Source organism: Pristis pectinata, chromosome 21 (assembly GCF_009764475.1).
Source record: "Pristis pectinata isolate sPriPec2 chromosome 21, sPriPec2.1.pri, whole genome shotgun sequence".
NCBI classification, from domain to species: domain Eukaryota; kingdom Metazoa; phylum Chordata; class Chondrichthyes; order Rhinopristiformes; family Pristidae; genus Pristis; species Pristis pectinata.
This window is the reverse complement of record NC_067425.1, coordinates 37,509,439-37,522,984: the sequence shown is the minus strand read 5'-3', so window position 1 is coordinate 37,522,984 and position 13,546 is coordinate 37,509,439. Positions and strand designations below refer to the sequence as shown.

The 13,546-nt window shown below is 47.3% G+C and overlaps 1 protein-coding gene across 1 annotated transcript in view; it reads right to left on the bottom strand.

Annotated features, from left to right (window-relative positions):
• LOC127581381 (protein phosphatase PTC7 homolog) overlaps positions 1-13,546 on the bottom strand; it is an 82,407-nt gene that overhangs the window by 19,551 nt on the left and 49,310 nt on the right. The window contains 1 exon segment of the mRNA XM_052035757.1: positions 10,333-10,456. Within this exon segment, the coding sequence (XP_051891717.1) occupies positions 10,333-10,456 (124 nt within the window).

The window sequence follows — 13,546 nt, the reverse complement described above, 5'->3', positions numbered from 1 at the left end:
TCCCTCACCTTACCAATGACAGCCACGTTAACACCCCAGACTCTGAGCTCTTAAATTTCTTCCATGAACTTTTGCTTTTTTACTTCATTCAGGACCTGCCTTAAGATGCACCTCCTTGATCAAGTCTCATGAGAACACAGAACAGTACAGCAGAGGAACAGCCCCTTCGGCCCACAATGTTGTGCCAAACAAATCATAAGTAATTCAATGCCCAACTAAACTAATCCCTTCTGCCTACACAAGGTCCACATCCCTCCATCCTCTGCACACCCATGTGCCCAGCTAAGAGCCTCTTAAACACCTTCATCATATTAGCCTCCACCACCACCCCTGGAAGCACACTCCAGGCACCCATCACTCTCTGTGTAAAAACAAAACTTGCCCCGCACTCTCCTTTGAACTTACCCCTCTCATCTTAAATGCATGCCCTCTAGTATTGGACATTTTGACCACGGGGGAAAAAAAAACAGCTGTCTACTCTATTTATGCTCCTCACAATTTTATAAACCTCTATCAGGTCTCCCCTCAGCTTCTGCCACTCCAGAGAAAATAACCCAAGTTTGTCCAACCTCTCCTTACAGGTTGACAGACTCAGTGGATGAGCCTTCCATTATGTCCCTACTGAGTGCAGCTGTGAGGTTGTCCCTAATTAATAGTGCAACTCCCCCCATCTTCTACCAGTGCAGCTAGTTCTGGAGGCAGTTCTTCAGTACTCCAGTTCAGATGTTGTCTGATGCCCAGACTCAGGGCAGCACTGATGTGCCCTGGAGTGAATCAAATGGGATAGTGGGGACCTCCAGACAAAGCCCATCCCGACAATGCCCACACACTGACCATAATTCTGCTTTATTTCTGGCACTTGTGTGTTGTGCCCTGATATCACTGAGCACAGGAATGCTCCTGGAGCCTGATTCACTTCCGCTGTTTAACTGACCATGACTATTCAAGTCTAAAACTAGAGGGCAAATGTTTCAGGTGAGAGGGGAAAATTTAAGAGGGTGGTGGGTATGTGGAACAAGCTGCCAGAGGAAGTGGCAGAAACAGGTACAATCACGGCATTTAAAAGATATTTGGACAGGTACGTGGATAGGAGACGTTCAGGGGGATATGGGTCAATGCAGGCAAGTGGGATGAGCTCAAGTTGGCAACTTGGTTGGCATGGACGAGTTGGGTTGAGGGGCCTGATCCTGTGCTCTATAACTCTACGACTCCACCTGCACAGCAAAAAAATCTGCGCCTCCAAATGGAGAGCACTTGGTCACCCCAACCAACCTGATCAGAGCCATGCATATCTGCAACACTTCGAGTGTGAGCGTGAGGTGATGCAGTTTTGTTCAGGTTGCTTTGATTGCCACCTACTGGAGAAGCCGTGCACTGACAAGTCCTCCAGACTTGGCCTGAGCACTCTTGGTGCTAGACATTGAAGTTCACTCATCCACATACCGACATTCCAACACTGATCGATATGGAGTCTTGCATCTGTAAGGAAGGCCAGGAAGAAGCCTTCTTGTCCATTAAACCAAAGGTGCAAGGTCAATGTCGAGGACCCTTGAGGCCATTCCCCCCAAATGCATCCCGCACTGCTGCCAGCCACATTGGGTCTGCCCTGCCAGTGTGACAGGGCGTATCCAGGGCTTGTGATCCAGGAGTCTGGGTATAATTCTGAGCTCAGCTATACCAGGCCCTTGCTTCCAGCAGCTAGCTTAATGCCGGGTGGCTTGTCCATTGTTGATACAACTTTTCGAACTCAAAAAAAAATAAGAAAGGTGAAATCACTCTGATGGGATTATATTACAAACCCTCCTCTATAGCCATTGAGGAACAGATATGCAGGCAGATTAGGGAAAGGTGTAAAAACAATGGGGTTGTTGTCATGAGTGCTTCAACTTCCCTAATATAGATTGGGATATCCTCAGTGCAAAAGGTTTAAGATGAGGCAGAACTTGTTAGATGTATCCAGGAGGGATATCAGTATATAGATGGTCCAACATGAGGAGGGGCCGTACTGGACCTGGTGTTGGGAAAGGAGCCTGGGCAGGTGACTGACCTTTCAGTGGTGGAACAGTGGCCACAACTCCTTAAGTTTTAAGATAGCTATGAATAGGATAAGTACGGACTTTGTGGCAAAGTATTACATTGGGGCAGGGCAAATTACAAGAGTATTAGGCAGGAGTTAGGGAGAGTTAATTGGGAACAGCTGTTTCTGGACAAGTCCACATCTGACATGTGGAGGGTGTTTCAAAGCAACTGCAGAGTATAGGACAGGTATGTTCCAGTAAGAAGGAAGAACAAGGATGGCAAGGTAAGGGAACCTTGGATGTCGAGAGAAGTGGTGAATTTAATCAAGAAGGAGGAGGAAGTATATGTAAGGTTCAGGAAGCAAAAATCAGATGCAGACCTTGGGGATTATAAAGAAGCTAGTAAAGAACTCGAGGGAATTAGGAGATCCAGGAAGAGCCATGAGAAGTCCTTGGATTAAAGAGAATCCCAAGGCATTCTATACATACTTCAAATGCAAGAGGATAACTAAGGAGCGGATAGGATTTGGAATTGGTTTGGCCAAAGAAGAAAGTGTAGTGGTCAATGGGACTTATTCTGACTTGAAGTCCACGACTGGTGATGTTCCATAGGGATCCGTACTGAGATCTCTGCTGTTTGTGTCAGATATAAATGATTTGAATGAAAACATGGATAGGTGGATGAGTCAGATCACAGACATTGGTGACATTGTGGATAGTGTAGAAGACTGTCAAAGGAGACCGTGAGATACAGATCAGTTGCAGATATGGGCAGAGAATTGGCAGATGGAGCTTAATCCGGGCAAGAGTGAGGTGTTGCACTTTGGGAGGTCAAATGCAAAGGGACAGGACACAGTTAATGGCAGGGCCCTTAACAGTGTTGATGTACAGAGCAATCTTGGGGTCCACGTCCGTATGTGGCTGTACCGTTTGATAGGGTGATAAAGGTGGCGTATGCCATGCTTTCCTTTATTAGTCGAGGCATTGAGCTCAAGAGTCAGGAAGTTATGTTGCAGCTTTATAAAACTCTGGTTAGGCCGCATCTGAAGTATTGCATTCAATTCTGGTCACCCCATTATTGGAAGGATGTGGAGACTTTGGAGATGTTTACCAGGATGCTGTCTGGATAAGAGGGCATGTGCTCTGAGGAGAGGTTGAACAAACTTGGATTGTTTCCTCTGAAGCATTGGGGGCTGAGGGGAGACCCGACAGAAGTTTATAAAACTATGAGAGGCATAAATAGAGACCCAGTATCATTTTCGCAGGATCAAAATGTCTAATACTAGAGGGCATGCATTTAAGGTGAGAGGGGGTAGGTTCAAAGGAGATGTGGGGTGCAAGTTCTTCTTTCACAGAGAGTGGTGGGTGCCCGGAATGCAATGCCAAGGGTGGCGGTGGAGGTAAATATAACAGAGATGTTTAACAGGCTCTTAGGTAGGCATCTGAATATGCAGAGAATGGAGGGATATGGAATTGTGTAGCAGAAGGGACTAGTTTAGTAGGCTTTTAATTACTAATTTAGTTAGTTCAGCACAACATCATGGGCTGAAGGGCCTGTTCCTGAGCTGTACGGTTCTATGTTCTGCATAGTTCCCTGAAAGTGGTGACATAGGTCGACAGGGCGGTGAAGGTGGCATTTTGTGTCCACTGAGTATGGGAGTTGGGAGGTTATGTTGCAGTTTTACAAGACGTTGGTGAGACCACACTTGGATTATTGTGTACAGTTTTGGTCATCCTGTTACAGGAGAGATGTCATTCAGCTGGAAAGATTGCAGAAAGATTTATAGGGATGTTGCCAGGACTTGAAAGCTGAGTTATAGAGACAGGTTGCGCAGGCAAGGACTTTATCCCATGGAGTGTGGGAGGTGACCCTATAGAGGTATATAAAATCAGGAGAGGCATAGATAGGGTAAATGCACAGTCTTTTTTGCAGGGAATGGGAATCAAAAAACTAGATGGCACTGGTTTCAGGTGAGAGGGGAAAGATTTAAAAGGGTCCTGAGGGGCAACTTCTTCTTGCAGAGGCTGGTATATATTGGAATGTGCAGCCAGAGGAAGTGGTTGAACCAGGTACAATAGCAATATTTATAGAACATAGAACATTACAGCACAGTACAGGCCCTTCAGCCCACAATGTTGTGCCGACATCTTATCCTGCTCTAAGATCTATCTAACCCTTCCCTCCCACATAGCCCTCCATTTTTCTATCATTCATGTGGCTATCTAAGTGTCTCTTAAATGTCCCTAATGTATCTGCCTCCACCACCTCTGCTGGCAGTCCGTTCCGTGCACCCACCTCTCTCTGTGTAAAACAAACTTACCTCTGACATCCCCCCCATACCTTCCTCCAATCACCTTAAACTTATGCCTCCTCGTGTAGCCATTTTCGCCCTGGGAAACGTCTCTGACTGTCCACTCGATCTATGCCTCTTATCATCTTGTACACCTCTATCAAGTCACCTCTCATCCCCCTCCACTCCAAAGAGAAAAGCCCTAACTCACTTCACCTATCCTCATAAGACATGCTCTCCATCCAGGCAGAATCCTGGTAAACCTCCTCTGCACCCCTCTAAAGCTTCCACATCCTTCCTATAATGAGGTGACCAGAACTGAACACAATACTCCAAGTGTGGTCTAACCAGAGTTCTGCAGAGCTGGAACATTACCTCGCGGCTCTTGAACTCAATACCCTGACTAATGAAGGCCAACACACCATATGCCTTGCTTAACAACCCTATCAACCTCGCGCGGCAACCTTGAGGGATCTATGGAGGTGGACCCCAACGATCCCTCTGTTCCTCCACACTGCTCAGTTCCTGCCACTAACCTTGTATTCTGCCTTAAAATTCAATCTTCCAAAGTGTATCACTTCACATTTTTCTGGGTCGAACTCCATCTGCCACTTCTCAGTCCAGCTTTACATCCTATCAATATCCTGTTGTAGCCTACAGCAACCTTCTACACTATCCACAAAACCACCAACCTTCGTGTCATCTGCAAACTTACTAACACACCCTTCCACATCCTCATCCAAGTCATTTATAAAAATCACAAAGAGCAGGGATCCCTGTGGAACACCACCAGTCACCGACCACCAGACAGAACACGCTCCATCTACAACCACCCTCTGTCTTCTATGGGCGAGCCAATTCTGAATCCACACAGCCAAGTCTCCCTGGATCCCATGCCTCCTGACTTTTTGAATGAGCCTTCCATGAGGAACCTTATCAAACACCTTACTAAAATCCATGTACACCACATCCATTGCTCTACCTTCATCAATGTGCTTTGTCACATCTTCAAAGAATTCAATGTCTCATGATGCACGACCTGCCCCTCACAAAGCCATGCTAACTGTCCCTAATCAGCCTATGCTTATCCAAATACCCGTAAATCCTGTCTCTAAGAATCTTCTCCAGTAATTTGCCCACCACTGAAGTAAGGCTCACTGGTCTGTAATTCCCAGGGTTATCCCTACTCCCTTTCTTAAACAAAGGAACAACATTTGCCACCCTCCAATCATCTGGCACTACTCCTGTGGCCAGTGAGGATGCAAAGATCATCACCAAAGGCGCAGCAATCTCTTCCCTCGCTTCCCGTAATAACCTTGGATATATCCCATCTGGCCCCGGTGAATTATCTATCCTGATGTTTTTCAAAAGTTCCAGCACATCCTCTTCCCTCACATCGACATGCCCTAGCGTATCAGCCTGTTGTATGCCATCCTCACAATCATTAAGGTCTCTCTCACTGGTAAATACTGAAGCAAAGTATTCATTAAGGACCTCCCCTAGCTCTTCCGACTCCAGGCACGTTTCCTCTTTTATCTCTGATCGGTCCTACCCTCACTCTAGTCATCCTCCTATTCTTCACATACATGTAGAATGCCTTGGGGTTTTAGAACATAGAACAATTACAGCACAATTCAGGCCCTTCAGCCCAGAAAGCTGTGCCGAACATGTCCCTACCTTAGAAATTACTAGGCTTACCCATAGCCCTCTATTTTACTCAGCTCCATATACCGATCTAACAGTCTCTTGAAAGACCCTATTGTATCAGCCTCCACCACCATTTCCGGCAGCCCATTCCACACACTCACCACTCTCTAGTAAAAAACTTACCCCTGACATCTCCACTATACCTACTCCCTCGCACCTTAAACTAAACTTATGTCCTCTTGTGGCCATCAATTCAGCCCTGGGGAAAAGCCTCTGACTATCTACCCTATCAATACCTCTCATCATCTTATACACCTCTATCAGGTCCCCCCTCATCCTCTGTCTCTCCAAGGAGAAAAGGCCGAGTTCCCTCAACCTGCTTTCATAAGGCATGCTCCGCATTCCAGGCAGCATCCTTGTAAATCTCCTCTGCACCCTTTCTATGGCTTCCATATCCTTCCTGTAGTGAGGTGACCAGAACTGAGCACAGTACTCCAAGTGGGGTCTGACCAGGGACCTATATAGCTGCAACAATACCTCCCAGCTCTTAAATTCAATTCCCCGATTGATAAAGGACAATTCACCATATGCCTTCTTAACCACACAGTCAACCTGCGCAGCCACTTTGAGCATCCTATGGACTCAGACCCCAAGATCCCTCTGATCCTCCACACTGCCAAGAGTCCTACCATTAAGACTATATTCCGCCACCATATTTGACCTACCAAAATGAACCACTTCACACTTATCTGGGTTGAACTGCATCTGCCACTTCTCAGCCCAACTCTGCATCCTATCTATGTCCCTCTGTAACCTCTGACAGCCCTCCAAACTATCCACAACACCCCCAACCTTCGTGTTATCCACAAACTTACTCACCCACCCCTCCACTTCCTCATCCAGGTCATTTATAAAAATCACAAAGAGTAAGGGTCCCAGTACAAATCCCTGAGGTACACCACTGGTCACCGATCTCCACTCAGAATACGACCCTTCAACAACCACTCTTTGCCTTCTGTGGGCCAGCCAGTTCTGGATCCACACTGCAATGTCCCCTTGGATCCCATGCCTCCTCACCTTCTCCATAAGCCTCGCATGGGGTACCTTAATCCTTAAGGATTTTCCTTAATCTTACTTGCCAAGACCTTCTCATGCCCCCTTCTAGCTCTCCTAAGTCCATTCCTAAGCTCCCTCCTGGCTACCTTGTAATTATCCAGAGCTCTGTCTGATCCTTGCTTTCTAAGGTAAGCTTCTTTCTTCCTCTTGACAAGATATTCTACGTCCTTGTCAACCACGGTTCCTTTACAATCCTTACTATGTCTCAATGGGACAAACCTATCCAGAACCCCATGCAAGTGCACGGTTGTGTAAGGCAGACACAGTAGTGTAGCGGTTAGCATAACGCTTTACAGCGCCAGTGACCCAGGTTCAAAATCTGGCCACTATCTGTAAGGAGTTTATATGTTCTCCCCATGTCTGCTTGGGTTTCCTCTGGGTGCTCCAGTTTCCTCCCAACGTCCATGATAAGGTTCCTCATGGAGGGCTCATTCAGAAACTCAGGAGGAATGGGATCCACGGAAACTTGGCTGTGTGGATTCAGAATTGGCTCGCCCATAGGAGACACAGCGTAGTTGTAGATGGAGCACATTCTGTCTGGAGGTCGGTGACCCATGGTGTTCCACAGGGATCTGTTCTGGGACGTACGGATTAGGAAGTTGTGGGCATGCTATGTTGCCACCGGAAGCATGGTGACCCTTGCGGGCTGCCCCGAGAACACTACACAAAAAAGATGTATTTCACTGTGTGTTTCGATGTACATGTGACTAATGAAGAAATCTTATATCTTATAAACAACCTCCACATTTCTGTTGTGCACTTCCCCAAAAACATCTGTTCCCAATTTACACTCCCAAGTTCCTGCCTAATAGCTTAATAATCCCCTCCCCCACTTAAATACTTTCCCACATCATCTGCTCCTATCCCTCTCCAAGGCTATGGTAAAGGTCAAGGAGTTATGGTCACTGTCTCCAAAATGCTCTCCCACCAAGAGATCTGAAACCTGATCAGGCTCATTGCCTAGTACCAGGTCCAGTACAGCCTCTCTTGTACACACCTAACAAACTCTGCCCCATCTATCCCCTTTACACTAAGGAGGTGCCAATCAATATTAAGGAAGTTCAAATCACCCATGACAACATAGAACATAGAAAATAGAAAAACTACAGCACAATTCAGGCCCTTCGGCCCACAAAGCTGTGCTGAACATGTCCCTACCCTAGAAATTACTAGGCTTACCCATAGCCCTCTATTTTTCTCAGCTCTATGTACCTATCCAACAGTCTCTTAAAAGACCCTATCGTATCCGCCTCCACCACCGTTGCCGGCAGCCCATTCCACACACTCACCACTCTCTGAGTAAAAAAACTTACCCCTGACATCTCCTCTGTACCTACTCCCCAGCACCTTAAACCTATGTCCTCTTGTGGCCACCATTTCAGCCCTGGGGAAAAGCCTCTGACTATCTACCCGATCAATACCTCTCATCATCTTATATACCTCTATCAGGTCCCCCCTCATCCTCCGTCACTCCAAGGAGAAAAGGCCAAGTTCAAGAGGTATAGTGTATAAAAGTAAGGAAGTGTTGATGAGGCTCTACGGGGCACTAGTGAGGCCTCATTTGGAGTACTGTGCACAGTTTTGGGCCCCATATCTTAGGAAAGATGTGCTGATGTTGGAGAGGGATCATAGGAGATTTACGAGGATGATTCCCGGAATGAAAGAGCTTACGTATGATGAGTGTTTGTTGGCTCTTGGACTGTACTCACTGGAGTACAGAAGAATGAGAGGGGACCTCATAGAGACATTTAAAATATTGAAAGGACTGGACAGAGTGGATGTGGCTAGGCTGTTTCCCTTAGTGGGTGAGTCCAGGACCAGAGGGCACAATCTTAGAATTAGAGGGTACAGGTTTAAAACAGAGATGAGGAGAAATTTCTTTAGCCAGAGGGTGGTGAATTTGTGGAATTCCTTGCCAGGTACAGCAGTGGAGGCTAGATCATTGGAGGTGTTTAAGGAAGAGATAGACATATATCTAAATAGTCGGGGTATCAAGGGATATGGGGATAAGGCTGGAAATTGGGGTTAGAATAGTGTGGTTTCCACCTGCCCCCCCCCCCCCCCATTTCTCATTTCTTTTTCCCCTTTTCCTTGGAGCAGACTCGATGGGCCGAACGGCCTACTTCTGCTCCCTTGTCTTGTGATCTCAACCTACTTTCATAAGGCATGCTCCGCATTCCAGGCAGCATCCTAGTAAATCTCCTCTACACCCTTTCTATGGCTTCCACATCCTTCCTGTAGTGAGGTGACCAGAACTGAGCACAGCACTCCAAGTGGGGTCTGACCAGGGACCTATATAGCTGCAACAATACCTCTCGGCTCCTAAATTCAATTCCCCGATTGATGAAGAACAATTCACCATATGCCTTCTTAACCACACAGTCAACCTGCGCAGCCACTTTGAGCGTCCTATGGACTCGGACCCCAAGATCCCTCTGATCCTCCACACTGCCAAGAGTCCTACCATTAAGACTATATTCTGCCATCATATTTGACCTACCAAAATGAACCACTTCACACTTATCTGGGGTGAACTGCATCTGCCACTTCTCAGCCCAACTTTGCATCCTATCTATGTCCCGCTGTAACCTCTGACAGCCCTCCAAACTATCCACAACACCCCCAACCTTTGTGTCATCCGCAAACTTACTAACCCACCCCTCTTACCCACTTACTAACAACCCTATTATTTTTGCACCTTTCCAAAATCTGCCTCCTCATCTGTTCCTCAGCATCTCTGCTGCTATTGGGGGGTCTGTAGAATACTCCCAATAGAGTGATCACTCCCTTCCTGTTTCTAACTTCCACCCACACTGACTCAGTAGACGATCCCTCCAGGAGGTCCTCCCTCTCTGCAGCTGTGACACTGTCCCTGATCAGCAAAGCCACTCCCCCACCTCCTTTACCTCCGTCCCTGTCCCTTTTGAAACATCTAAATCCCAGAATATCCAGCAGCCACTCCTGCCTTTGTGAGAGTCAAGTCTCTGTTTTGGCCACAACATTGTAGTTCCATGTTCTTACCCATGTTCTAAGTTCATCACCCTTGTTCCTGATACTTCTCGACTTCAGCCCATCCAACTGACTGCAATGTTGCCCTTTCAACTGCCTACTTAAAAGGTATTTGGCCAAACACGGGCAAATGTGACTAGCTTCAATAGGCACCTTTGTTGGCATGGACTAGTTGGGTCAAAGGGCCTGTTTCCCTCCTGTATTACTCTATGACTCTATCAAAGTGATGCCAACTCAGTAACAAACAATACCTTCAACCGTCTTAGCTGTTGCAAGATCATGTAGTCAGTCATATTGTCAAAGAGCCCATCTGTTGCTGTAAGAATGATATCGCCCACTTCTACATTGAATGTGGAGCCTTCTGCTGTTTCAGGGCTATAGAATACAAAAGAAACAGAATTAGTCCTCAAGGAGCAGAGAGACTGAAGTCCAGACACAGAAATCACTAAAACATACTGGAGAGTTACAAAAAAAAGTTAAAAAGCTAATTCATTGTCTGTTTTCACTGTAACAGGACTGGAGATAACTTATCTCTGGCTGTACAACATCTACAGAATTCATTCTGGTGCATCCTATCTGAAAGGAATATAATTGTGGTTCGGGATGGGTGTGGCACAGGGTACAGACTAGGTTCATTTTGATCTTGAAAATAGAATATTAAAAGATGAGCCAACTGAGGTTTCCAATAATTCAAGGTGGAGAGAAACTTTATTCTGCTGTGTGGAGGATGGAGCTAGGTTATTCTGGAATGATGGCAAGAAAACTCCTTCACAGAAAGAAGTAGTGGAAACTTGGGACGGCTGAGGTTCTGTGGAGGATAGCTCGACTTAAAACTGCAAGACTAAATGGACAGATGGTTTGGCAAGGAACCAGAGAAGGCTTGGACCGGTGCAACTTCAGTGACCCTTGAAGTTTTGATTTATTAATTCATGGTATGTAGGCATTGTCAGCAAAGCTCATCCTGGTCGTTCTGGACAAAGGTGATGTTGGATTGCTTTCTTGAACTGTTTCTGTCCACATGGTAAGGCAGTCCTGTAATTTAATTAAATACTTAACCAAGATGCTTATAGAGTTGGTATATTTTCTCACATCTTGATACTGGGAAAAAGATACTCGCTATCTATGCCTCTCATAATGTTATAAATCTCCATCAGGTCTCCCCTCAGCCACCACTGCTCCAGAGAAAACAACCCCCACTTTGTTTAATCTATTCTTATAGCCCTCTAATCCAGGCAGTATCCTGGTGAACCTCTTCTGCACCCTCTCCAAAGCCTCCACATCCTTCCTGCAATGGGGCGACCAGAACTGAATGCAATACTTCAGATGCGGCCTAACCGGAGTTTTATAAAGCTGCAACACAACTTCATGATTCTTGAATGCAATGTCTCAACTAATAAAGGCAGGCATGCCATATGCCTTCTTTACCACCCTATCGATTTGTGTTGCCATTTTCAAGGAGCTATGGACTTGGACCCCAACATCCCTCTGTACATCAACACCGTTAAGGGTCCTGCTATTTACTGTGTACTTTCCCTTTACGTTTGACCTCCCAAAGTGCAACACCTCACACTTGCCCAGATTAAACCCCATCTGCCATTTCTCTGCCCATATCCACAACTGATCTACATCCTGCTGTGTCCACACACAAAATGCAGGAGGAACTCAGCAGGTCAGGCAGCATCTACAGAGGGAAATAAACAGTCGATGTTTCAGGTCGAGACCCTTCATCAAGACTGGAGAGGAAGAGGACAGAAGCCAGAATAAAAAGGTGGGGGAGCGGAAGTAGCACAAGCTGGTGGGTGATAGGTAAGTCCAGGTGAGTGGGGGACGGGGGATGAAAGACCACATTGCTGTCCTTTTCTCTGCACATCTCAAGGCAGAGGACGTCACCGGTTACAGGGCCAGAGGCAGAGGACATCACTGGTTACAGGGCCAGAGGACGTCACCGGTTACAGGGCCAGAGGCAGAGGACATCACTGGTTACAGGGCCAGAGGACGTCGCCGGTTACAGGGCCAGAGGCAGAGGACATCACTGGTTACAGGGCCAGAGGACATCGCCGGTTACAGGGCCAGAGGCAGAGGACATCACTGGTTACAGGGCCAGAGGACGTCGCCGGTTACAGGGCCAGAGGCAGAGGACATCACTGGTTACAGGGCCAGAGGACGTCGCCAGTTACAGGGCCAGAGGCAGAGGACATCACTGGTTACAGGGCCAGAGGACGTCGCCGGTGTCAGGGCCAGAGGCAGAGGACATCACTGGTTACAGGGCCAGAGGACGTCGCCGGTTACAGGGCCAGAGGCAGAGGACATCACTGGTTACAGGGCCAGAGGACGTCGCCGGTTACAGGGCCAGAGGCAGAGGACATCACTGGTTACAGGGCCAGAGGACGTCGCCGGTTACAGGGCCAGAGGCAGAGGACATCACTGGTTGCAGGGCCAGAGGACGTCGCCGGTTACAGGGCCAGAGGCACAGGACATCACTGGTTGCAGGGCCAGAGGACGTCGCCGGTTACAGGGCCAGAGGCAGAGGACATCACTGGTTACAGGGCCAGAGGACGTCGCCGGTTACAGGGCCAGAGGCAGAGGACATCACTGGTTACAGGGCCAGAGGACGTCGCCGGTTACAGGGCCAGAGGCAGAGGACATCACTGGTTACAGGGCCAGAGGACGTCGCCGGTTACAGGGCCAGAGGCAGAGGACATCACTGGTTACAGGGCCAGAGGACGTCACCGGTTACAGGGCCAGAGGCAGAGGATATCACTGGTGTGACAAAACCAAAGTATTACTTATACCGCACATTTTGAGAACAAAAAATTCTGGAACACCATCAGGCAGCAGCTGCACATGGAAGAACGACAAACCCTTCACCACACTGTCCTGGCTGGCACACCATTCCTGCACCCCTCAGTCTCTGTGTGATAGGGTCGAGACTGAGGGAGACTGAAGGGTATGGGGATTTGTGTGTGATAGGGTCCAAATCCTCTTTGTTCTCCCTCCCTTCCCCTCCTCTGAAGGAAATACTCAGCATGTCAGCAGCACTTGTGGAGAAACAAACAAAATTCATGTTCCACGTCAATGGTCTTTCATCAAAAATACAAACAGAAAATGTTGGAAATACTTAACAGGTCAGGCAGCATCCGTGGAGGAGAGGAGAGCAATGTTTCAGGTCAAGGACCCTTCACAAATCTGGGAGAGTAAAGAGGTTAGTTTCAGTTGCACAGAGGGTAGGGCAGGGTTGCTGTGGGGATAAGCTGTAGATGTGGTCATCTGGTTGATAGATTAACAAAGATAGTTAAAAAGAGTACAAAAAAAGCATAAGATTCTTGATTTGCCTGATCAGGTGGATACAAAAGATTCCCATGGTGTTTGCTTTCCAAAGAGAAACAATGGTGTCCTGGGCAAAACTGGATTTCGTCCTTTCTTCTCAGTGCTCTGACATCTTGTGATTAGCATGTTGGGTGTATC